The 25417-nt window shown below is 43.1% G+C and overlaps 4 protein-coding genes across 6 annotated transcripts in view; 2 read left to right on the top strand and 2 right to left on the bottom strand.

Annotated features, from left to right (window-relative positions):
• LOC128445440 (polycomb group RING finger protein 3) overlaps window positions 1-2132 on the bottom strand; it is a 41930-nt gene extending 39798 nt beyond the window's left edge. Inside the window, exon 1 of the mRNA XM_053428100.1 lies at window positions 1851-2132. The gene's annotated coding sequence lies outside the window, so the exon portion shown is untranslated. The remainder of the gene's footprint in view (window positions 1-1850) is intronic.
• Window positions 1695-12536, top strand: slc49a3 (solute carrier family 49 member 3). Its single transcript, XM_053428097.1, has 10 exons — window positions 1695-2109; window positions 6562-6720; window positions 6895-7114; window positions 7380-7456; window positions 7761-7898; window positions 9254-9370; window positions 9467-9619; window positions 10194-10351; window positions 10675-10778; window positions 10949-12536. Exons 1-10 carry the CDS (start codon window positions 1930-1932, stop codon window positions 11287-11289), a joined length of 1647 nt encoding a protein of 548 aa, XP_053284072.1. The 5' UTR covers window positions 1695-1929; the 3' UTR covers window positions 11290-12536.
• Window positions 12537-13039: 503 nt separating this feature from the next.
• LOC128445437 (nuclear cap-binding protein subunit 1) lies at window positions 13040-20593 on the bottom strand. Of its 3 annotated transcripts, none has more exons than XM_053428094.1 (23): window positions 20386-20593; window positions 19307-19395; window positions 19057-19157; window positions 18816-18972; window positions 18598-18705; window positions 18299-18420; window positions 18092-18161; window positions 17653-17868; window positions 17478-17575; window positions 17325-17388; window positions 17113-17223; window positions 16735-16799; window positions 16555-16617; window positions 16360-16434; window positions 16007-16110; window positions 15764-15886; window positions 15467-15569; window positions 14949-15042; window positions 14757-14860; window positions 14492-14609; window positions 14239-14400; window positions 14011-14124; window positions 13040-13588 (listed from the first exon to the last, which is right to left on the bottom strand). In XM_053428094.1, the coding sequence occupies exons 1-23, from the start codon at window positions 20417-20419 to the stop codon at window positions 13475-13477; spliced, it is 2409 nt and encodes an 802-aa protein (XP_053284069.1). In that variant the 5' UTR covers window positions 20420-20593; the 3' UTR covers window positions 13040-13474. The 3 variants fall into 3 exon arrangements, with proteins under 3 accessions (XP_053284069.1, XP_053284070.1, XP_053284071.1); XM_053428095.1 differs by having other exon boundaries at window positions 14239-14382; XM_053428096.1 differs by having other exon boundaries at window positions 14239-14379.
• A 5-nt stretch (window positions 20594-20598) lies between these two features.
• LOC128445439 (thiosulfate sulfurtransferase/rhodanese-like domain-containing protein 2) lies at window positions 20599-24790 on the top strand. Its single transcript, XM_053428098.1, has 9 exons — window positions 20599-20970; window positions 21902-22191; window positions 22298-22406; window positions 22505-22624; window positions 22914-23019; window positions 23215-23330; window positions 23589-23747; window positions 23953-24091; window positions 24242-24790. The coding sequence occupies exons 1-9, from the start codon at window positions 20839-20841 to the stop codon at window positions 24469-24471; spliced, it is 1401 nt and encodes a 466-aa protein (XP_053284073.1). The 5' UTR covers window positions 20599-20838; the 3' UTR covers window positions 24472-24790.
• The last annotated feature ends 627 nt before the right edge of the window (window positions 24791-25417 follow it).

Below are 25417 nucleotides of genomic sequence, written 5' to 3'. Positions count from 1 at the left end.
TGCACTCAAACTGTATATATTATATTACACTGTAAATAGTCTGTTTACACAGCATATATTCAACTTACATTTACATGCATATATATATTTAGATTTACATTTTGGTATGTACATTTTTGTTTACATTTTACATATTCTGTTTACACTGTATATATTAACACTATACATCCTGTTCAAAAGGTAATCTTTTAACTTTGTGTGTATATATATATATATATAGAGAGAGAGCTTTGTTGAGAAGTAAAACCTTAACACTAAAACACATACACACAAAGGGTTAAAGAAAGGGAGGAGGGTTTTCAGTCAGAGCTGTTTAAACGAGAGGACTCTCACTCTGTTCATGTGGCCAAGCACAAGGAAGAAAGCTCCACAGTGGGAGGAAAGTCCTCCATCAAATGATGCACAGTTGTTTTCACATGTAAACATGTCCTGATATCTGGAGAAGCACTTGCTGTGATCGTGTACATGATTGAATTCAGTCATCATTAATTTCCTCAGGTTTTATGCGGAAAAGAGACATAAATACCATATGCATGTAGAATAACTCTCAATTCAAAGTCCATCAACACTGCCGTCAGTTGAAACTTGGGCCAGTGCACCTGTGAACTAATATTAATACTAATATTTGAGACTTCATCTTTGACATACTTTGAAAAGGGGCTGCAGGTTAACACAAATATTAGGTCTGCTTGTTCATGGTGAAGACAGGGTTTCTCTTTAATGATGTGAGGTCTTGGCATTACTCTGTGAAGTACCTTGATATAATGTGCGTCATGGTTGGGTACGGTAAAGCTGCTTGAACCATGGTCACTGGCTTTAAGGTAAACGTTGATTAATGACAACTTCAATAATGTCATTATGATCCTGAGGGAACTTTAGGTGGTTAACTTTTTTTTTTTAATTCCCCAAATAAAAGCTGCACACAGGAATAAAAGAACATTAATCAATAACAATATTTCCTTAACAAGTAAATGATATTTATAGGAACAATATAGTTTTTAGTTTAAGTGTTGTTCTTTGTTGAGCTTTATTTCTCAATCACTCCAGACAGGTATATTACAGTGAGCAGCTTTTGGTTTATGAAGGTCAACAAATTGCTCCACAAGCTGTATATTAACACTATACACAGTATATAGTGTATAAACCTATATAGACCGTACATAAACTTTGTATACAGTCAAAATGTTCAGCTTAGTGTTTCTGATCTGTTCCAACTTATTTATGATTTAAACAAGTTTGAACAGATCACAATGATAGTTTAACATAGAGAGCTTGGAACACGTCTGCTAATTTAATATAGAGAAGTTGAAACTTGGACTATGGGCAGAAAAGGTCTCTGGTTCGACTCCACGGAGAAACAACAAAAAGACGAACCTGGATTGATCTGTCCAAAAAAATCCAAGAGGATTCTCCCTACCCTGTCTAGTGCCCCTGAGCAAGGCACCTTACTCCCCCAACATCTGCTCCCCGGGCGCCGTGCATGGTCGCTCACTGCTCTGTGTGTCCTGCACCAGATGGGTCAAAGGCAGAGGTTAAATTTCCCTACCTGCATGTCTGTGCATGTGTTTGGGACTAATAAATGCATCTTAATAAATGCATCTTAATGAAACTGTCACACGTTGTAGTCATGAATGTTCTCCCCACTTCCGGGTGGTTGTTTTCCGGACGGAGTGGCTCATCCAGTGACTATAGGATCTTCGCTCCAGTGAACTCCCCGGCGCTGTACCTGAATAACGAGACGAGGTCTCACTACCTTCCACCTCCGCGTCTGACCGGTCACGACCGAACATGTGCCTCGACCCTCCCTCAGCACACACCGGATGTTCACGCTGTGTAGTCAACACACTCACCTGGATTTCCCGGGAGATCGTGTCCACCGCAGAGCGGAGTTAGCTAACTGCCGCCGCCCGGTCAACACAACTTCTTCCAATGGAGGAGAATGGCGCTGGCACGAATGGCGGTGAAGCCTCCTCTTCTTCCTCCTCTTCCTCCTGTGATGTTCCCAGGGAGCCGAACGTGGAGCTGAAGAAGCTGCTGTTCTTCAAAGTGTACAAGAGGCGGTGGTTCGTGCTGCTGATCCTGTGTCTGCTGAACTGCTCCAACGCCATGGTGAGTCGCGCGTCACGTGACAGCACAGGGCACATCGGTTATATCAGCTGTGTCAGAGTCAAACACAAAAAAACAAAAACACATTGGATGAATCCAGATCATTGTTTTTAAATGTTTTATGTGTGTTTTTATAATTCAATGTTTTTATTAAACTCCTGTTAAGTGTCTTCTGGTAGGAGGTGTTTTAGTATGGAAGCCCAGAGGCGCCAAACAAACAAACCAATCAGGACCACTCAATCAGATTATGAGTTAAAGTCCATATGATAAGTGCCCTGAAGAACTTTTAATGACAAACTATTTCATAAATAGATAAGTAAGCAGATGAGATTTAAAATAATAGGTCAGGTGTGATAAAAAAAAAAAAAAAAACTTCAGCTGTGAAACTTATTTCATTAACAAAATCATAACCACCCAATCAGATTATGAATAAACGTCCATATGCTAAGTGTCAAGAAGCATTTTAATGTCAATGTCCTTCATAAAACAAATCAAATTTCCACTTAAATGAGGGTTTCAGGTATTTTTCACTGCTGCAGGTGGAGGGAATCCCTTGAACCGATCTACGTCCACACTTGTAAACATAGGGCCTAGGTTAAATACCAGAGATCCCCTTGAAGAACCCGTCATGTCTTTATCCTCAGAGATCAAGGATGTTGTCACATTCCCCACTCGAGGAAGGGCTCACTCTCGATGTCGTCCTTCAGCCGACAGCTCATTGCTCCTCCGTCGCTCTCTGACCTTTTGTCTCTGGCGTCTCACAGCAGATGTGGTTGTGAGCTCAGCAGGTAGACGACATGTGTTGCCCTCTTGTGTTTGGCTGGAACTTGATATCTATTCGCCCGGGGGATGTTGTCATTGTCAAGCAGAGCAGGTCTGGAGGCAAAGCGTGCCGGCCTCATTCATGCAAACTGAGGCCCTCCCTCACCTATTTGCAGCTCCCTCAGGACTCGTCCTCTCGGTTGGAGGGGTCGTCTCCCCAGGGCCGGTGTCCCCACTCACTGAAGATGCTCAGCTGCTGGAGGGTCGGTCAGGATGAGCAGCTAGCAGCAGATATTAATATGTGAGGCATTAATGCCCCCGCTGAGGGTTCAGGGTGTTATCGTGGCAGGTTATAGATTGTTAGTCTTTTAAATGGATTTCTTAGAACCATGCTTTTTATTGTTTACCTCCTTTGTTTACACCCAGGTTTTCACCTGAGGACCTCTGGCACTGGAGAGAGAAAGTAAAGCTGCAGAATTTAAGTTTTATTGAATTTAAAAATTAAAAATCTTCCATGGATGAAAATGTTGATTCCTATTATGGTGATGAATCAAACTCTAATGTGTCCTAAATGAAAAACTGTCAGAAGACATATAACAGGAATAACTTGATTCTTGTTGTCAGTCATGGTGCAGACCACCGTGTATTTTTCTTCATGGCCTCAAAGTTATTGAAGGTTGAAGTAACTTTTCCTGCTGTGCCACTTTTAACAGTTTCTAGGTGTCTGTGTTCCCATGAAGCTTTGTCGTGTCAACACAACGTGAAACTCAAGTAGTGGAAACTTGACACAAGGTGCTATTGTAGTGAAACAATATTGTGTCAGACAACCTGACCTTCCTCACAGACACTCCTCTCCTCTGCAAACAGCACCGGTCTCTAGAAGAACAGAGGGAGGAGGAAAGAGAGGAGATGTTAAAAAACGCCTCAGAGTCTTTCCTCCTCCTGAGGGACAGGACTGGCATTGTGCGTCTGAGTCAGCTGACCAGCTCGCGTCAGCTCAGTTCGGCCTAAAAACGAGGTTTTCTTCATTGTTCACATCACAGGGAGTCGTACTGGTGCTGCCTCTGGGATCCCAGTTTGGGTGACAGGTCAGATTCATTCAGTCAGAGCCCTGCATGCTACTTCTTCTTAGAGTTCCTCTACTGTACGACTGGTGGAGCCCTCGCAGATCATGTGACTGTGTGAGGCAGAAACGCACTAAACTGTGCAGCTCCACAGAAAACGACCTTAGTTCCACTCTGCATGTCTCACATGGCCGGACCCATGAGCAGCGCCCCGTCAGCACTAATGGTCTCATTATCTTTCTGCAGTAGGAGGAGAAGAAACCCGCTCGGCCTTGTTCTTTAATCAATCACAATCGACTGTGGTGATATGGTGACGGCGCTCCTCTAGATAAAGCTGGAGAGGGGGGGGGGGGGGGGGGACTTGTGTTGGTGGATCCAAGCATCAACCCACCGGGACGTCACCCACTGGTTTGTGAGCTGCTGCTTTGAGGCCTGGAGTGTTTGTCCAGTGCCGTCATCATCTTGGTTCTTTGGAAACTAGATGTAACCATATTTGGAGGAGCAGGGGTGGAGCCTGACTGAGAGCTCGAGGACACTGTACGCCCATTGGACGCCACTCGTTGTCAATCACACATATATACAACTCCCCAATGTATACAGTGCTTTATGGTCTATTTCTCTCTTAATGGGACCATCATTTTATAAAATGAAAATCATGGTGTATTGAAGAAGACTTGGAACTACAGATTGAGATCTTAGAGTCCTTTGGGAAATGTTTACTGACGTCATAAATCAAGTTAGAAGTAGAAGAAGAGTCATTTTTTCATAAACTTCTATAGAGACCGACTTCTTAAAAACCAGTGGAGTCGCCCTCTGCAGACCATTTGAGAGAATGCATGTGTCAGGAACCTCTGCATTCCCTTCGCTCTCAGGAACCGGCGTCTACGTCCATTTTTATAAACAGTCTGTACGTGGAACATTCCCACGTGTCATTAAAACGGCTAATTCACAAAACAACAGATCCAGATCCAAACTTTCCATCTCCACTGCTCAGGTTGAAGTTTAGAAATTCCTCTCATTGTTTCCCGGAGCAAAGCGAGATTTCATTTTGACAACAGGCTGGAAGAAGAAGTCGATGAGGACGGCACGCTTACATCCACAGTGTCCGTCCTACGCTCTCGTCCTCTACACGAGTCTCTGCAGGAACACCGCTCACACGCAGCGCCGCCCACCACCAGTCAATTCCCCATCTGTGGGAGACGCTGCTGGGACGCCGCGCTGCTTTGTTTGGAAAAAGTAGAAAAGGCCGCGGCGCCACACACACACTGAGAGGGAGGAGTCGATAAAAGAGACAGAACCAACCCCCATAGAAACATCTATTAAGACATTTTCAGTAGAATTAAATACTTCTGTTACCCTCTGTGCCTCAAAGTCTCAGGCCACACTGCAGAGGCCCGTGTTCAGGGCTCTGGACAAAAGATTTACGGTTCTATTCATATTCACATTAACCTAGTTATTGTACAACTCATGTTAACATGCTCGGTATTAAAGGTTTGTAGAGTCTCAGAGTGCATAGTTTTGAACAAATGGTGAAAGCTCTTAAAAATCAACTCATTATACTAGAAGCTCAATTTCTTTTATTTTAGAATCCGTTTAATTTAAATCAGATTTCAGGTTTAATTACATCGTAGCCAAGAATGTGCTGCTACTTAAACTGTGTCCTTTGATCCGTCTGACCTCGCTGCCTGTATGATCCCTTTGTCACGCACATATCGTGAAATGGTTTTTTTCTCATCCCTCAATAACCGAAACCAGACTAAAGCCAGCGAACAGGCTGTAGCCCAGTCACTTCAATGCGTGTGAATACCCTCGTGTTCAGTCTGTTAACCCAGTGAAAGGCCTCGTTCCAGTCAGCCATTGCATGTACAGCGAGATGAAGTCTGTTCCTCACATGAGCCGAGCAAGTGTCGGCACTTCCTCTTTCTAAATCAACATGTCCAGGTCACATGACCACGACGAGATGATTGAGGGAATCTGTCACAGAAACTCACGGTGAAGCCGAACTGATCACAGAGAAAGTTGAGTTGATACCTTTTGAATATCAGAATCAGAATCAGAATTATTTTTATTGCCATGTATATTTGCACATACAGGAAATTGCCTTGGTGTGGTTGGTGCACTTTACAAACAACAAATTAAAAAAACACAATATCGAACAATATAGCAATATAAAAAAAACAACAATATATACAGTTAAAGAGTTACGTGCGGTTTTAAGGTGCAGAGATTGGTAATAGTGCCAGTAATATAGAGTTATAAATTATGTGCAGGGGTGGGGGGGGGGCTCAGCAGAGTCAGTGATTAAATCATGACTTATTTATACATAACCTTTTAAAACCCATTCACAAAGTGCTTTACTTAAAATGAATGATAACATGATGGCAAATGATTAAAAGCAATTTGAAGATCACAGAATATTAGGACAGAAATGTAAGAGTAAAAATGAAATATGGTAAAAAGATAAAAATAGTTAGTTACATTGCATTTTGTATCCAGATCTGTTTTTCCACAGACTGAAATAAAAGACTTTATCAGTATTCCATAGTTAGTTTTATTTTCATAAATCAGTATCTAATACTTTTTCTCTCAATCCACTGTTTGGAATAATACTCTGAATGTGCCTTCACAGATATGGCTGACCTTTGCACCAGTAGCAGACCAGTCTGCCCATTTCCTGAAAGTCACCCTGGAGGGTGTCAACTGGTTGTCGCTGGTCTTCATGGTGGTGGCCATCCCGCTCAGCTTCGGCACCACGTGGATGCTGGACACGCTCGGGCTTCGGATCACGGTACAAACTGCACCCTGAGCTAATCAGCTGTTTCTGTTTATTGACTCTCTAGTTTGGTACATGTCCCATTCACCAACATGCAGAAGGCCGGGGGATATGACCCATACTGCAGCCGGGCACCAGGGGGCGATCAGTCTGTGGTTTTGACGTGTCACTGCCATGTTCCCCTTGCAGTTGATCCTGGGCGCCTGGCTGAACATGTTCGGAGCCCTGCTGCGCTTCCTCGCCTCGGATGTGGTCGACATATCCCCGAAGGTGGTGTTCCCCCTGATGATGGTGGGTCAGACCCTCGGGGCCATCGCCCAGCCCCTCATCATCTTCACCCCCACCAAGCTGGCAGCCCTCTGGTTCCCCGACCACCAGCGGGCCACAGCCAACACGATCGCCACCATGTGTGAGTGACGTTATCACTGCAGCGTTCACACAGCCGCCGCTATTCATACACATGCAAGATAAGATAACTTTATCATCTGGTAATATTTGTTAGGGGTATGTCAGTGTTTTGTTTTTTATGAATAAAGGTAATTTTAGATTTTTTTGGCATAGAAACGAAGTGAGGGAAAGAACAAACACACAAAGAAACACACAAGTGGAATAAGAGTGAACTTTTACAACAGGAGCAGAATAAGCCCCGGACTCACTTCTCTTTCCCTCCTCAGCCAATCCGCTGGGCATCCTCCTCGCTAACATCATCTCTCCTCTGATGGCTCAGACATCTGCTCAAATCCCAAAGCTGGTGAGTCCAACCTTGTTGCTGCCGCCGTGAAAGTGGTTCACATCGGAGGTGTTGTGCTTTCCAGGCTGAGTATGAAGAGATAATGATCTTGTCCCGGAGCTCCAGGGGCAGATATTTCTCTCATGGGACCAAACCTGAGCAGAAAGCAGAGAACCTGCTGGATTCTGACCACCTCCGCTGCTAATGATGATAAATCACCTTTAATTTCACAGGCTAACATCGATTTATCATCACGTTGTGTGTGTGTGTGTGTGTGTGTGTGTCTCTCGTTGTGTGTGTGTGTGTGTCTCTTTCCCTCCTCCAGTTGCTTGTCTATGCAACCCCGGCCTGCTTCATCTGTTTCCTAGCAACAGTGGGGATACGGAGCAGCACCCCCCCCACGCCACCGTCAGCCAGTGCCGAGTCCTCCGCCTCGGAACCCTTTGTGCAGGGCATCAAACTGGTGAGAGCACACAGAGGCTGGAGCCATGGGGCAGACGGCAGCATCACACTGGTGTTCCTGTTTATTACGCTCATTGTGATTTATCACCAGAAGCAACTTTCAGACTCATCACCGCTCTGACATGTTGCTGTGAACACGTCTGACCCTGAAAATCTGCTGCTGAGTTCTTTAATGTGTGAAAAGCAACGTGCAGAAAATGAGCGGAATCAATTTTCCGGTAATTTTCATGTATGACATCAGTGATCAAGTTGTTTTCCAGTGAAGTCACACTTTAGATAGAGCAGAGAACAGCAGGGCGACGCAGTGAGAGAGCAGCTGGTGAAGGAAGTTTAACATCTGGAGTCTAAAAACTACGATTTGTTCCCTCGGGGGTTAAAAACAAAACTGAAAGAGAGCGAATATTTAACCGCTGAGATTCTCCAGGTGGCGAGAGACACGAGTCCAAATGAATAATAGTGTTTCTCTGTAGCAGCTATGTTTATACTGTGTGTATAATATATATTTAAATAAGTTAGCATTTGTTAACAAGCTCATTATATCAACAAAAACAATTTAAATATGTAAATCATTAAGAAACCAAAACATGAAATAGTTTCATACAATGACAGTAACACTAACAATTCATTAATACATTTTAGCTGTTAATTATTGATTGATTCATCGGTGCAAAGATTTTCAAACAAAAGTCATAAATGTGGTGATTTACTGGTTTATTTGATTATTTTGTTAAATGAATTGATTCAGCATGACAAGGGGAAAACTTTAATACGTAATAAACTAAACAAACATGACTTAATACAAACATTTAGCTGAAAAAAAACAATATTTATTTTTCAATATCATTTAAATAATCGATATTAAAAACATGCAGCCTGTATCTGGGCTTGTATTAGTTCCAGTTCTGCTGCTGCAGCGTCTCGGCCTCGGCAGCTCGTGGACCTGCACAGCTGACATTTAAAACGTGTGTGTGTGGGGGGGGGGGGGGGGGGTCATTTCCACCACTCAGGGATTTCTGCTCAAAGAGGAATAAGTCTAAAGTTTTTAGCCATATGTACAGTAGAACTATATAATATTAAATATTGTGCGTTAACTGAAGCAAATAGACCATCAAATACGTGAGGTACTTTATTTCATGCTTTTTAATACTCAAGGCTAAACCTTAAGGCATCATCCCTCAGACTTTTCTATCAAATGAAAATGATTGAAAACAGAATAGTTCCAGTGTTAATGCTCTGAGATGAAGATCAGTGGATATATTAAGTTTTGCACCAGCATAAAGTTTTAAAATAAAGATGGACGACGCGTCTCCACTTCCTCCCATTAAACGTTTGACGCTCCCTCTGTTTCCTGTGCAGCTGATGAAGAACAGACCCTACCTCGTCCTGCTGGTCTGCTTCGGCTCGGGCATCGCCGTGTTCACCTGCTTCTCCACGCTGCTGGAGCAGATCCTGTGTGTGCAGGGATACACCAACGTAAGCTCCCCCCCCCCCCCCCCCCCCCCCAATCTCCACGGACATGTCTGATTCCTTCTTAATTAACAATCTGGTGTTTCACTTTATCCCCTGCAGGACTTCGCCGGGCTGTGCGGCGCCCTCTTCATCGTGTTCGGCATCGTGGGCGCCGGCGCTCTGGGACTCTACGTCGACAAGACCAAGAAGTTCATCGAAGCCACGAAGATCAACATGAGCATCACTGCTCTGGCCTGCATCGTCTTCTCAGTGGTGAGAACACGACTCGGGACCAGTTTGAAGAAAATGTCACTAAACAGCCTTTTGACCGTTAGTTCATCTCTAAAATGAAAACGTAGTTATCACTTCTAAAAAAAAAAATGCCTTTGAAATCGTACCATAAGGACATTCTAAGTGTTTTTATTAATATGCAGTATTTTTCTCCCAACCTCATTGTGGGTGCATTAGCTTTACATCTGGGAGTGTCCCGTACGGGCGGTGCTTCACGCTCCACTGCCCTCCACAGCTTTATGATTACATAAAGCTGACATAAAGATAATGCACCCGCGAAAAAGGGGGGCGGGGAGCGTTTCATTTTGTCAACACTACACTTTGCATTCTATGGGTCTTCTGACAGACTTGTTGCACAAAAGAATAAAAGAAGAAGTGAAGCTTGAGTTAAGGGAATCTGGCAGATTGAAAAACACGTTGGGAACATTTGAGTTCGAGCACAGGGAGAAAAAAACTGAATACAGACACTGAGTATTTATTATGCATCTCTATAGATGTGGGAGCTATTTCGTGTCCTGTTGTTATTCTGTTCATCTCAGAGTTCTGCCCCCCCCAGGTGTGTCTGATGCGGGAGCAGAAAGTGGCCGTGGCCGTCGTCTGTTCCCTCTTCGGCTTTTTCGGTTTCTCCATCTACCCGGTAGTCATGGAGCTCTCTGTGGAGTGTTCGTATCCGGTCGGTGAAGCCACGTCGGCCGGACTCGTCTTCGTGTCGGGGTACAACTCTGCTTTCTGAGCAAACCACACACACACACACACACACACACACACACGCACAATACAGCATGACGTGGTTTTATCTAATAGAACTTAAATCATGTGCTGTTGAGGCCAGTAAATGAAAAAGTAAAAAGAAAAATGGCCTTTTCAGTCCCTCAAAGTAGTGGAGAGGAAATACTTGCTATAACTGCTATACAGTTGCTGATATTTATTATGGGTTCTTGTGTTTTAATATTTACATTAAACTCTGGTCAGTTGCTGGACTCGTGTGTGTGAAACCGTGATGACCGAGTCCCTGTGATCCTTCTTCCTTCTTCCAGACAGGTTCAGTCTGTTCTCTACATCGTGATCCTCCAGGCGCTGACCAAGCGGATCGCCGACTCTCCTCTGTCGACCTGCGGGGACGCGGTGTTCAGCTGGAAAGGTGGGTCACATGATGGCGTTTTCACCGAGGCCACGCCCCCTACCCTCGTCCCTGTGTACATGACATCAACCACGACACAAATCAATTCCTGAGGCGTTGTCCCGACTTGAAGGAGGCTTCACAGTCGGGAGCTTTCATTAACGTTAATCCGGTTCCTCTCTCGCCCTCAGTGCCGATGATGGTGATGGCCGGACTGTGCAGTTTGTTCAGCTGCTGCTTCGTCGTCCTCTTCCACACGAGATACAGACGCCTGGAGGCGGAGATGGAAGCCACGTACGGCACCAGGCGAACCAGTGACCCCGCCCACTGTGTGGAGACCAGTGACCCCGCCCAGAGTGTAGTTACCAGTGACCCCGCCCACAGCGTGGAGACCAGTGACCCCGCCCACTGTGTGGAAACCAGTGACCCCGCCCACTGTGTGGAGACCAGTGGACACGCCAAGAGTGAGGCGACCAGTGACCCCGCCCACAGTGAGGCGACCAGTGACTCCGCCCATGTTTTGGCGACGTGAACCCGCTAACGGACTCATGGCGAGAGAAACTTTTTCGTATTTAGTTTTTTTTACCTCAGATTAATGGATTTTTCTTAAAAAAACTAGATTCTTTAGTCAAATATATGCGACCAAAGATTTTACGTACATTGAGTTTCTAAAGCAGATTTTACTTTAACACCACTGGTACGTAAAAGTATCCTCAAAATATATTTCAGCGATATATTGACGATTATCTGCAGAAATACCCTCAGCAGGTAGTTTACATCATTCCATTGAGAAATGGAAAATACATTTCTGTGGTTCTGGTTGTTCACTTTAACAAAGAACCAGTTATTCATTAAGAGGAAGAGCAGCAAGAATTTCATTATATGAAAATAAAACTTGAGTTCTCTCTGCATCTGAGCTCATTAGAGGCGCACATGAACTTTAAGTTAATTATCTTGTCGATAGTTACACGTGCACACAACTTATTTATTTTGTACGCACAAGTATTTTTTTTAAACATCACCCGTCTGGAATGTAAACGTTTAACTTTCCTCTTCCGACCGGGTTTATTTTTAGTATAACTACCTTTTGATTAAGGTAATCGAGCGGCACAGTGGCGCAGTGGTTCACACGGTCGTCTCACATGAAGGTTCAGTTCCTTGTTCTCCTGGTGGGGGTTTTCTCCGGCTTCCTCCCACAGGCTGAACTCATGCAGCTTGGAGGTCAGACTAACTGGAGACTTGAGGGTCAGCTGGACAAGAAGCGACCTCGTATAGATGATTGATGGATTCTCTCATTCCAACCTGAGCTTTAACGCTACTTCCAGGATCCTTTACCTTTAACTCCCCAGAGGCAGTAGGGGCATTAAGCTGCAGTGCATTCTGGTCTATTTCACGCAGCTTCCATTCTCAGGGTGTGACAACAGAAACCTGATGTTTACAGCTGAAGCTTCAGGAACCTTCTTCTCTGCAGCCGCTCGAAAACAACTTGATGTGTTTGTCACATCATCACACACACACGTCTAACTCTGATTCTTTTATTCTGAAACTGCTCTTAAGGTTCTAAAGGTTCTGTTTAAGAACACATTCTACTTGAAATTGCACAGATGAAACCAAACCCGTTGCGTTATTAATGTCTGTCATGTTGTGGAGAGAGAATCTTAATAACAGCATTTAAATACTAATTATTATCAAAGGATGGTTGTGGGTTTTGTGCAATAAAGCATACTGTCAATGTTCTGTTTGGTGGACGACACTTTTGACCAAATCAGCTGATTCCTACTTTATATTCATACTTTTTATAATGTCATTAAACTGTTTTTATAACTGTATTAAGACTAAAGATTGTTTTGTATATTTTCCAAGAATTAATTAGAGATTTGTTACACTTGAAGGACTTAATGTAAAATGAAGACGAGAACAAGTTCAAACATCTGTAATAAAACATTCTGTTGTAATGAGAAGCATCTTTTTAACATTCTCTGAAGGTCAAAACTACAGTAAAGATTAATAATAAGACTGTTTTGTTACATTTTGTATTTCAGTGCCTTAAAATGTGAATAAAGTTTCTTTGAGTTATGACCTTTCTGGTGTAAATCTGTCCCTCTGATGTAGAATATTTAATTTGTGCTTTATCAAATTCCTTGAATTGTGAGTCAAGTAATTCAGACACCAGCTGTTGAATCTGTGAAACTCCTCAGTTCATGTAAAGGAGAAGAAGAGAAACCCGACAGGAAGAAGCTCAGTGGCTCAGCTCCAGAAAACAACAGAAACAAGCGGCAGGATAAAGACTCTGGAGAGTTTAATTATTTCCCACTTGCACAAAAAAACAAATATAAAAAAGTATATCGCTCTTTAGATTCAGAATCCGTCGGAGCCGACCTGAAACTTCCTATGATCACTTCTCCAGCTCTGTCAGTTTTAAAAAGACCCAACTCACGAGAACACAAGCAGAATGTAAAAAGTAATCTAATTAAAAACAAAAAAAAAAAAGGGTAAATACAATTAAAAATATCACTACAGCAAATTAATGACAGGATTTGTCAAATAGACTCTTGCATGTAACTGACGGTTCGAATGACACTAAACTCAAAGAAAAGGGAAATAACAAAAAAAAACAAAAACTAATGAGATTCTTGATGCAAGAGCTGGTAGTTTGTAATGTGTATGTTTAGCACAGGTACTGTGTGAACACACGTACACATTGATGTTTGTGAGTCTTAGAGCTGCAGAGCACAGAACTGCTGGTAGACGGCCAGGATGTGGGGGTCGAGCTCCGCGGTGAACAGCAGGTTCTCCAGGGTGCCCATGTACTGGTGGATGGTCACATGGTGCTGCACGGAGAGAGAGAGAGAGAGAGAGAGGACACGTTCACTCAGGATCATTCAAACACTACGGAACCTATATCCTTTACATCTTATGGGGGGGATGTGGATCCGCTTCAAAATTGAAGCGGATCCACAAAGACGGGACGTGTTAGAACCAGAAGGCCCGTCTTGATTTCATCTGGACTGTCCATTTATTTGAGCCTATGAGCGTCCTTCTAGATTTATATAAGTTCACATTCTGGAGAAGTAGGTTTACGTGGTACCTCTTCAGAGTAATATTCAAATATTCTCAAGAAAATGTTTAAAAAAGGTGATGATTCTCCGTTACTGTGTGTGTGTGTGTGTGTGTGTGTGTGTGTCTGTGTGTCTGTGTGTCTGTGTGTCTGTGTGTCTGTGTGTCTGTGTGTGTGTGTGTGTGTGTGTTTTACCATGAGGAAGATCTCCTGCAGGCGCTCGATGCAGCTCTTGTACCAGGCCGTGCTGATGTCCACACTTCCGGTCTCACAGCGAACCAAGTGCTCGGTCAACAACATGATGAAGCGCTGAGGGAGGAGAACATTTAACACCGTCTTTAACTTTTCCTCCACCAGCGACTTCGGTCGTGTGAATCGTCTCTGATCTGATTCAGATGAGGATCTCAGAGATGGAAATGTTACCTGGAAGATGACGAGGAAGAGGTTCTTCTGTTCGCTCTGAGCCGACTCCACCTTCTCCTGTAGCCGGTCGATCTGCTCCTCCAGCTGACCGTCCTCGTCCTCGCTGTTCTTCTCCATGTCCTCCTCGTCCCCGCTGTCCTTCTGCTGGTGTACAAGCCCCAACTACACTTTACTCAACAATTAATCTATAGATTTGAATCACTGATGTTCAAACCGAGTAACGTGGTGGAGAAAACATAGAGGATGAACTTACCCTCTTATGCTGCTGTTTCTCCAGCTTGTCCTTGGCCTCCTCCAGCTCCACCTGGATCTTCTGGACGTGTTTGTTCATCTTTCGAATGGTGGAGTGCAAAATCTCCCAGATGAACAGTCTAGAAGAGGTTCAGGGTTGTTTTTAGAGAAAAAATATTAAAATCAGGACAACGCAGAACACACTTATTTTATCTTCCATGAGCAGAGAATGTAAAATAAAATGAGAAATGTATGTGTACAGAAATACATTATTTCCTCTGCCTCACCTGGTGAACTCGTGAGCCATGTCCTGGGAGAAGAGCCAGTTGGCGACAGCAGCACAGTCGACAATCTGAGTCCGGATCATTTTATCCACCAACACGGCAATCATCTACAACAGGAAAACACCCAACTCTTCATTCAAGTCATTCAAAATGTACATGTATGTATGAATCCCCCCTGAAGGACCCTGTGTTCACCTGTGGGTGGTTCCTCCACGCCTCATAAACCACCTTCAGCATGTGCAGCTTCCCCTCGTCGCTTTCGGTCAGCGCCTTCAGGATCTCATGGAACCTGGAGGACAAAGATGCAGCTGAGGACAACGGGTCTGGATTCACTCATTCAACACACACACACACAAACACCCAGTTCATTGTTTCAGGGGATATTTCAATCTATTTGTTTAGTTTAAATCTACATAGTTATACAGCTGGTGATGATTTTTATTAGCATCACTACTACACTGTTCTCTTGAGATTAAACTCTAGTTTAAGAATTTTCTTTGAATAAATAAGAATTAGTCTGGTAATTCAAATAATCAGTCAAAGATTTAATTGTGGAGTGACATGTATATTTAATTATATATATGATTAGTTGAAGCCCCACTGTCTGACTTGACCCAACTCATTTTAGTTTGTCTCTTTTGAGGCCATGAAAAGTGGTTTAATAAGATCACATGGCAGATGAAGATGAAGGTTTCTGTGGCAGGTGAACTCACTTGGCGAGGGCGCTGAAGGAGTGGCTGAAGGATTTGGCGGCCAGGTGGAGAAGAGTCTGCAGGAACACGTCGATCTTCAGAGGGTTGAAAGTCTCGCCTTCATCTGAGAGGACGGGAAACAAAAAGGACAAAGTCAGAGACGGGTTTCAGGCGAGTGATCCACCAGCCTGGATGAGTGAGAACAGAATAAAACCCTTCAGGGGCTTCATCACATGTTAAAGGTGATTTTAAATTAATATTACTATTGACAAACTGTAAAATGATTTCTACATTCTTTCCACTCAAATGAAACAATACCATCGTCGTCTTCCTGGTTGGGGTTGGGCACGTCTTTGAGGATGGACATGATCTCCTCGTTGGACGCCCGGTTCTTGATGGCGTTCCCCACAGTGATGGATACTGGGTAACCCGGCAACGATGCTGTGAGGCAGGAGACACATTCCAGTCACTTCATATCTAAATGAATATACTCAACACATTTGTTTGCAGTGATAATCACGCTGCTGCTTTTCACAGCAAGTGTGTAAAATCAATTCTTACAAGCGCTCTCGGCCATGTACTTGTAAATGAAGATGGGTTCAGCGGGGATGAGCGCCGAGAAGGTCGGAGGGACGATGTCCACCATCCGCTGATGGTACGAAAGTCTGGAAGAGAAAAGAGCGACAAGATGAAACTTTCCAAATAAAATAAATCAATGTTTTAAAGAACAGGGAAACGTAATAATATTTAATTTCATCCAGAGGAATTAAGAGAGAACAGCAAATAAAATGACGTGAATGAAGATTTTTTAGGTTTAACAGGATGTTTGACGGGAACAAAGGTACTGAGCTTCAGATTCAATGTCATTTAAAACTATATACAACTTAAAGAAAAGGTGAATAATGATTTATTACCTCATAGACTTCTCCAGAACTTCTTTCACAAACTTGGGCTTGGGTTTATCTAGATCCACAGACAGGCAGTCGGACCTTTACAGAGACACACACGTTATTAACTGTATGGTTCACATCTTATTTAATACAAATGAACAGCTGCTATAAAGGGTGTGTGTGTGTGTGTGTGTGCGTGTGTGTGAATGATTTACTCACCAGTCGTCCCAGCTCCATCGAAACTGGAAGTTGCTCAAATGATGAGAAAACCAGTTAATTAGTCTGGTGAAGAAAAAAGGGGGAGGTAGAGAGAATGAGTGATGGTGTCACTTCAGACAGGAAGCACCTCATGGGAGGTTCCACTCTCTGACAGGAAGTGTAACTGTGCAGTCAGGTTACCTGTCTATGCAGGTGGTGTTCATGGTGTCCAGCCTCATGTACATCATCTCTGTGGCTTGGGCCAACTGACAGGCGGGCGTTAAGATAAAGTTTCTTTTGAAATGTTCACGAGTATTTTCTCTTCTGGGGTTTTCATTTATTGCAACTTACAACTGTTAACCACCACATGCCCAGGATAATAAGTGTATCTCAGTTCAGTTTAAAGGGATTATATTATATTGTTATTATATATTATATATTATATTGTCACCTTATGTCAAACTACAGAAAATGTTTGAAGTCCATGAAATGGATCCTGATACAAGCTCAGATTTTTAAAGGGCTGCTGGAAAAAGGAACTTTGACGTAAACTCCACTGACACGAACAATCAAGGATACGACTTGAGGCAGAGAACCCGGCTGCAGCTTGCAGAGTTCAATAAGCAGTGTGGTGTACATGACGTCAAGGTGAGGCGGAGCGGGCAGCTGGAAGAGCTCCCCGAAAATCACCTGGACAGAGAAACAGATAAATGTTTAAATGTTTCAACCAGCCTTTAGTCTTTTCTTAAATTGCTCAGCGTGAGGTTCGTCGAAAAACAAAAGCTTCATACCTCCACAATGTGATAGTTGAGCGGAATCTTATTTTTCCCTGGATAACTGAGTAGCTGAGCAGCACTGAAAGGTCATAAAAGAAAAATGAGACGGGTTAAAAAATATGTGTGTCGGCGGTCGGTTTGCAAAAGACGATCAAACTCGTCACCCACCATGATTTCCTCTCTTTCCAGTGAGTCTTGATGATGCAGTGCAGGTTTTCTTCGATGACAAATCTCTCCACAGAGTGACTGCCGGGCATCACAGGACCCTGAAGGAATATGTGAGCTCTGACATTATTATCATATTTATGGCAAACAAAAATGTGATCAGGAGCGTGTTCTGTACCTCGGGGGCGTCAGTGTAGTCGAACATGCGGAAGACGACCTGGGGCATCGGATACTGAGCGTCGGGCATGTGGCCCGGTGGAGTGAAGGGGGGCAGGTTGTGCTGCAGAGCCTCACACAGGACGCTGTCGAAGGCGATGTACGGGCGAAGGATGTGGCGCTCCTGCCACCGGTCTTTTTTTAGCTTCTGTATCTGAGACCAGAGGCAGTCCAGGTACTGAGGAGGGTAAAGAGAGAGAGGGTTAGGTTTTCACAGTGACCTGGGCTCTGGATCTATCAGAGACAACCTGTTTCCTACAAGAATGAACAGAAACTTCACGTGGAAATGAAAACAAGTCCTCAACTTCACTATAGCTGTGCAATGGGAACGTGTTGTATTGTTGAGTAGAATATTGTTGAGGAGAATATTGTGAGAACTGAAGCACTGCTGTGTCTCTCACCTCCTCTTGAGGATGAGGCTTCTCCGCTGTCCAAACCTGCAGCATCGGGACATGAGTCTTTACTCTCCTCCTGAAAAACAAGAAATATGTTGTGATGCAAGGATCGGCTGAAAGATGTGATCACACCAGAGGCTGAGTTATGAAAGATGTGAGCAGGACAAATGAGCCTCGGAACAGTCGTAAATAGACAGAAGAGAAGAGTCATACTTGAGGTAGCCCTCGACCTGACTGAGGAGTCGGTCCATCTCAACGTCCTTCTTCTCGTAGAGCTCCTTACCGACCCAGGGCAGAGAGGAGAGAACCACGTACACAAACCAGTCCGACCGAACCTGGGGACACAAATAAGATCCCGTCCATCACAACAGCTTAAATACTCAACATGAAGCAAAATTAAAACTGTATCTGTGTTAACCTCAAGTCCCACGATGCAGAGATCTCTTAAGCAGAGAAGTCAAGATTTAACAAGATGCTTGCTACTGCCCTCATTTCCTCTACATTCCACCCACCTGTGGTACATCCTCCTCTTGAGTAACACTGATAAAATTTTCAAACATGGCCACCATGGAAGGAGCGGCAATCACATGGCAGTTGACCAAGTCAGACAGAAAACGAATCTGCAAAAGAAAGAGGTTGTTTAAAAATGCAAATCACGTACGTGTATATACAGATGTTAAAAAAAAAAAAAAATGCAAAACATCTGGTGCTTATGCAAATTTAAGATTACCAAGTAAACAGCTTCATTGTACAAGTTGTTTTTCAAGGTTTCTTTGAGTTGTCTGATCATCGCCTCGACAAACTCGCCCCCGAAGTTGTAGTTTCTGGCGTTGAGGAGGCCGACTAAGGTTGTGTAGACAGTCAGCTTCTCAGGTAGGAGGCGGGCGCTGTCAATAAAACACAATTCAATGAGCACCACTACCCAATAAGACTCATTTTTCACCAATGAAAGGGTATACGTGTAAACTTACACAGAACATAAAATGCGCAGGATTTTGTTCTTGTAGTTTGGGAGGTCGGCCTCTAAGACGCCGGCGAGCCCCTCCAGGTTGCTCTCCAGGGACGACGTACTCTGAAAAGACAAACGAAGGAAATTTAAATAAAGCCCTTAACAGTGCAACCCTTTGCTGAACCACACCTTACTTCACTCAACACCACCTAGAGTTCTAGTGTTTGTTTTAAGCAGTCTTTCCAGTGTGCCTTCCTGTACTTAGTCCTCACCTTCTCCCCCACACGACATATCAGTGACTCCAGACGATCCTCGATCTCGATGGGCTCAGATGTTCTCCTCCTTTTATGGGCCTGACCTCCTGGAAGGTTAAAAGAGAAACACAATGATGAACGAGAAACACGAGCGAGGAGATTTCACTCAAGGAGCAACGTTGAGGAGAAAAATCCTTCAACATACAAACAAAAACACAATGTAAAGGACCAAACAGCTGCTTTAATTGGGATCTCTCCTCAGAGGTAAATTTAACACAGGAAGACGAGTTTACTTGTCGCTGAACTTAATAAAAGACTAATGAGTTTTACTGAGGCTATTGTAAAGGACATGGGGACATTTAGGGGACCACTTGGTGTAAATAACACCGTTTCCAGCCTGAATTTGACTGTCGGGGCTCAGGGACACTTTGATGACACCATGGAGACATGATGTCACCGTCCTTTTACATACACACACACTTCTCTCACTTTATCATTTTAATACACTGCACTGATTTAAACTGTTCGTGGACATTACACTGATGTCATCATTGTTTGCTTCAATGGGGACAAATAAAGTTGAATTGAACCTGTCCCCTTTTACTTAAATGAAATTTGGATTTAGCTGCAACAGAGTTCATCATTGAAACTCCTTTAGGGTTTTTTGGACTCAGCTACCCCCCCCCCCGTCATATTAGTGAGTAAATAATGAGATTATTTACATTTTGCAACACATTACAAATTTTATCATTATTCAACTTTTACAGCATTTTAAACATAAACTACTGTAAATCAGTTGCCAGAAGCCGGTGACCGCCCCCGTTTCTCATCACACGCGTCAAACGAGCTGCTAACGGTGAAACGTTCCGGGCGAATTAAATCGTCACAGAGACCGTTTACTTCCCGGTTTAACGCCTCGGTTAATCGAATAGACTGATATTAACCGATCGATGCAGCTATTTGGAAAGTAATCACGAACACAAACATGAGGAAACAACCCACGTCAGAGATTAACGCGAGCAGCAAACACACGCTAACGCTAGCTAGCTGTTAGCACTGACACCCTGGAACACACACAACTCGCAACGTCCGGTTACCGTCGTTCTCGTCGCTGTGTCGTCTCCGGGACATGGTTCTCTCCGCGGCGGGTTTGCGAGTGCAAAGTGGATTCGAGGTTGAGGGTTCGAACGCGCGGGTGTGAAAGTGACGGGCACGTCAGTGGTACGAGCGTTTTCAGTGTGGCCGCAACCGGAGCAGGAAAATAAAAGCGGTCCGATTCAATTCAGGCACTTCCGGGGTCAACCGGATGGTGCAGCGCCTGTTTTTCATCCGTCGCCCGGTGAAAGGATTTATCCGGTTCCTCTCGCGTGTGTGTGTAAATAAAACCTTTTTATATATTAAATTGTGTTTGTCAACATGACAAAAAATTGTAATCATCACAATACAACTGGTTTTATTTGCGTTTTAAGCCGCAAAGCAGAAGAAGCTCAATGAGAGTTTGATCAAATCCCGGCGCTTCCTGTTTCCTCTTGTTGACATTTTAAAAAAACATGGCAGCAGAGGATCCCTGCTCCCAGTTCTCAGACTGGGAGCCGGACTCGTCCACGCGTGGTAGTGGAGTGAAGCAGGAGAAACAGCTGTGTGCTTCCCAGAGGAGGTTCTACAGCCTCTGCAGGAGGAAGGTGAGAGGCCACGTGGATTTAAACACTGAGGCTCGGAGGCTTCATTGTTACAGACTGAACCAGAGCTGCAGACACAACGGGACACTTCCACTGGAGATATAATATTCAAACTTCAACACACATGAATTCACAACAGCTGGAATCAAACATGCACATTCATCAATCGTCTAAAAGTGATCAGTTTCTTTAAAGGTTGAGTGTGTAAGATTTAGGTGAAAGGGATCTACTGGCAGAAATTGAATATAAAATAATCCTAGTGATGTTTTCAGGAGTGTGTTTCATCTAAATTGCACGAATTGTGGTTTTCTTAACTCTAGAATGGGCCTTTTTATATTTCAATACTTCATATTTAAATCAGGAGCGACTCCTCTCTACGGAGGCTGCCATGTTTTTTACAGTAGCCCAAACTGGACAAACTAAACCTCTTTGAGTTTTTATGACAACTGGAGGCTGCCACAGGTTCTCTGTCATGTTTGGAAGCTGAGGTTGAGGTGAGGGGTGTTCAGCTGCAACTTGTAACTCCACCACTAGATGTCACTACACACTGAACCTTTAAAATAAATTGATAGGGACAGGGCAGGGCTGTTCACAGACATTTTGCGTTGCAGGTGCTCAGATGAGAGAAGTGGGCACCCATCTCCTAAAGATAGTCTTGAGAGAGAACATACACGTATAACGATGCGTAGAGATAGAAATCGTAAGACTGATAAATCGTACCTCTTTAAATATATATTGACTGTTATTTGAACGTGTGGTCGCATTTTCTTAAAAGTAAGATACTAGGGAGCTCTATAAAAAATTTGAATTAAACTTGACTGATAAGGTGTCCTTGGATTTGTTCCTTTTCAAAAGTCAAACGTATCATCTGTCTACTTTACTCTCTAATTTCAGTTTTTAATTAAATGTATTTCATGCGTTTCTTTCTCCACAGTCATTTGCTGTCTTTGTGACCTCCAAGAGCCACGGCAGTCAGGAGGAAGGAGGTGCATCCTGGTGCTGCTGCGGCCAGAGCTTCAGGGAACACTCGGCTATTCACAAACACGTGGCCAGGACTCACGTGGGGGAAATAGAGCAGCTGACACAGACGACATACAAGTGTTTTTTAAGCCAACTGGAGGAAGAAGCTAAAACACAGGATACAAACCAGAGCAAAGCCGAGGCGGTGGACATTTCTGCATGGATACCCGACACCAGCCACATTTCTGAGGAGCAGCTTCAGAAGTAACTTTGAATCTCCTCATTTGGGTTCAGGTCTCGCGTCTTTGATATACTGTGTGTAAATTATAAAATCATAAATACTGATGGATGTTCCCTTGTTTTCCACCAGGGGTCCGGGAAAGGTTGTCCTCTTTTATCACTACTGTCAAGTGGAGGATCCGCAGGTCATCTGTGCGTGGCAGAAAGCTTTGTGTGTAAAGCTCCATCTAACTGGCAAGGTGATCCTACACATAAATATTTACATCTGGAATAGATTGAAAAGGAGGAATCGTTTAATTAAATTTATCGTTCCCCTTAAAACGAACCTGTTCTGCAGGTGAGGGTGGCGTCCGAGGGCGTCAATGGAACAGTGGGTGGAACCGACATGGCGACGGACATTTACATCAGCGCTATGTGTTCACATCCCTTGTTCAGGATGGAGAGGGAGGATTTTAAGGTCAGTGTCTCACTCACTGTTGTCTTTTGTAATGTCACATATATGTTATCTTGAAAAGTCATTTTTACTGTGATAACAGAGAATCATCTGAGGCTTGGAGAATCAGTGAAATCTTTAAAATCACCTCTGACGTATAATTGTATACATAACAAACACATAATTTAGGGAAACCATTAATTAAGTTAGCACAAAGTCTTATTGCAAGCATGTCATCTTCATCTTTACCTTTCTTTTAATTTAGTAACATTACTTTATTCTATAAAGTGTTTGTTCCTGCTTGTGCCTGCAGACCAGTGATGGTGGTGCAGAGTGTTTCACAGACCTCAGGGTTGGGGTCTATAAAGAAATCGTCCCCATGGGAGTGGACCCTGATGTCATCTCCTACCAATTAGCAGGTACACTATTATTATTGCAACACTATGAAATGGATTTTAATTCGTAATAACAAACAAACTCCCATAGGTCTATTTTGGTTGTTCCAGGAAAACCAATTACTATGTCTGTTTTGCAACAGCTGGTATTCTAAGCTTTTAATCTGTGTGGTTTGTGAAGATGCTTGTTTCAGTAAAAAGACGTTTCTTTCCTGTCAGGAATTCATTTGGAGCCTGAGGAGTTTCACAAAGAGGTGGAGGCTCTTTTGACCGAAGGGGATTTGTGCACTGACACCATTCTCCTCGACTGCCGCAACTTTTACGAGAGTAAAATTGTAAGTACTTGTATCAGATTCCCTGTAAATAATATTCAGTTAAACAGGTTGTGAAGGCAAAATCATTTGACCAAATCTGACCCTTTGGTTATTTTACTCCTTTTTGTGATATCTACACCATGTAAGCAAATACTGTGTTTAACTTGTTGCACCTCGTATACCAGAATTCAAGACGGCACTTCAACAGCCATTTTGAAAAACTTTGTATGAAAGCTGCAATGTTTGTTACAAACTGTTATTGTTGTTTTTTTCCTCCAGGGGCAGTTTACTGAGTGTCTGGCCCCAAACATCCGTAAGTTCAGCTACTTCCCGGACTACATCGACCAGAACCTTGACCTGTTCAGGGACAAAAAGGTCCTCATGTACTGCACAGGAGGGATCCGCTGTGAGCGAGGCTCTGCCTACCTCCGCTCGAAAGTAGGTGGACCTGTCTGGATCTCCCACTACAGGAGGAGATTTACATTATTTATTTTGATTGATAGATGTTCATGCAGGCTGCTGCTTCTTCACAAGAGGGAATTGTTAGGTCCTGATGTACATTTGTCCTTATTCCACTTGTTCCTTAATACAGAAGCTAGATTTTTGTTTACTCCGTTCCTAACATGTCCTGGCCTCCTTGTAGGATGTGTGCAAAGAGGTTTACCAGCTGAAAGGTGGAATTCACAAGTACCTGGAGCGTTTCCCAGAAGGTTTCTATCGTGGAAAACTTTTTGTGTTTGATGAGCGTTACACCATCTCCTCCAACAGAGACATCATCTCAGGTTAGTGTCCTCTCTGTTTTTTAAAGCTTCTTTTAATAGTTTTACATTATGAAAAGACAATTTCATAATATCATAAATATTTCCCTGTTCTTTTGTTAGTCTTTGAGTTAAAAACCTTTCAAAGTTGCATATATTTCTGTGTCTGTTCAGACTGCAGGTACTGCGGCAGTCCGTGGGACCAGTACAAGCTCTGCTCCACCCAGTTCTGCTGCCAGCTGGTTCTGTCGTGTCCCAGCTGCAGACGGGACGGACACACCTCCTGCTGTCCCACCTGCCAAACCAAGGGACGAGCTCAGAGCGAGGCACCGTCCGCCGCTCCACATCAGAGAGAGGAGTGCGAGTGCACAGACGGGCGTCCCAGGATCCCTCAGGATGTGTAACTCTACAGTGATCGGACATGAGTTCTTATGGTCACATGAAAACTGCTGCATTTCCAGGGATAGTAAATATTATATATTAACTATTGAGTATATTTGAAGTCATCCATTTTTTGTACAAATGTCGAGTTTTAAGTCAGATGAACTGTATTTAGGTGGTTAAAGTAATCTGTGAATCGGATGTAAAATTATAAGAGTTGATTCCTATTTATGTGTATATGAATACACACCTATAGTATTCATGAGTTTTCTGACACTGATTTTTAACTGGAATGCCTTATCATTAATAAATAATACTTTGTCCCAGGGGGTTTTGATCTCATTGTGTGTGTGTGTGTGTGCGCTTATTTGTGTTTATCTTTTTAAATCTGTATGTTGTGAATTATCTTTGTTCATAACATGCTTTTATTTGTTTCAAATGGTAATAGTTTTATGTTTAATCCAAATTTAATTAATTGGATGTTAGGTTTCCTAAAAATTTGTAGATACAAAGCAAATACACCAAAACCAGGAAGAATTCATATCAGCTTTCTTCTGCTCCTAACTATTGATTTTAGACTTGACTTGAATGAGGAAATTCACATGTAACTTAAGAAATGGGAACAGGCAATAACACTGGGAAAACTAACAAATCAAAATTATACAATAACAAATTAAAGAAATTAAATTTCATTCTGATAAGGTTATTTTTTTGACACAGGACACTATTAAATCAGATGTACAATTAAGTGCAACAGGTTTATAATAATAGTTTTTGCTTTCATTGTTAATGGAGAGTTACTTATATTGCCTGAACTTTTAAAACACAAATACTTGAAACAGTAGTTGTGAGAAAAAACTGCAATATGTATAAAACGGTTTAATTCACTTTTATTTAATTCAAAACCTACACATAGAATACAAACCCATTATGTGCATACTGTGTAATTATTGGTGCAAACAGGTAGTG

Source organism: Pleuronectes platessa, chromosome 8, assembly GCF_947347685.1.
Source record: "Pleuronectes platessa chromosome 8, fPlePla1.1, whole genome shotgun sequence".
Lineage (NCBI taxonomy): Eukaryota > Metazoa > Chordata > Actinopteri > Pleuronectiformes > Pleuronectidae > Pleuronectes > Pleuronectes platessa.
The sequence above is the reverse complement of the archived record's forward strand: the minus strand, read 5'-3'. Positions and strand labels throughout refer to the sequence as shown.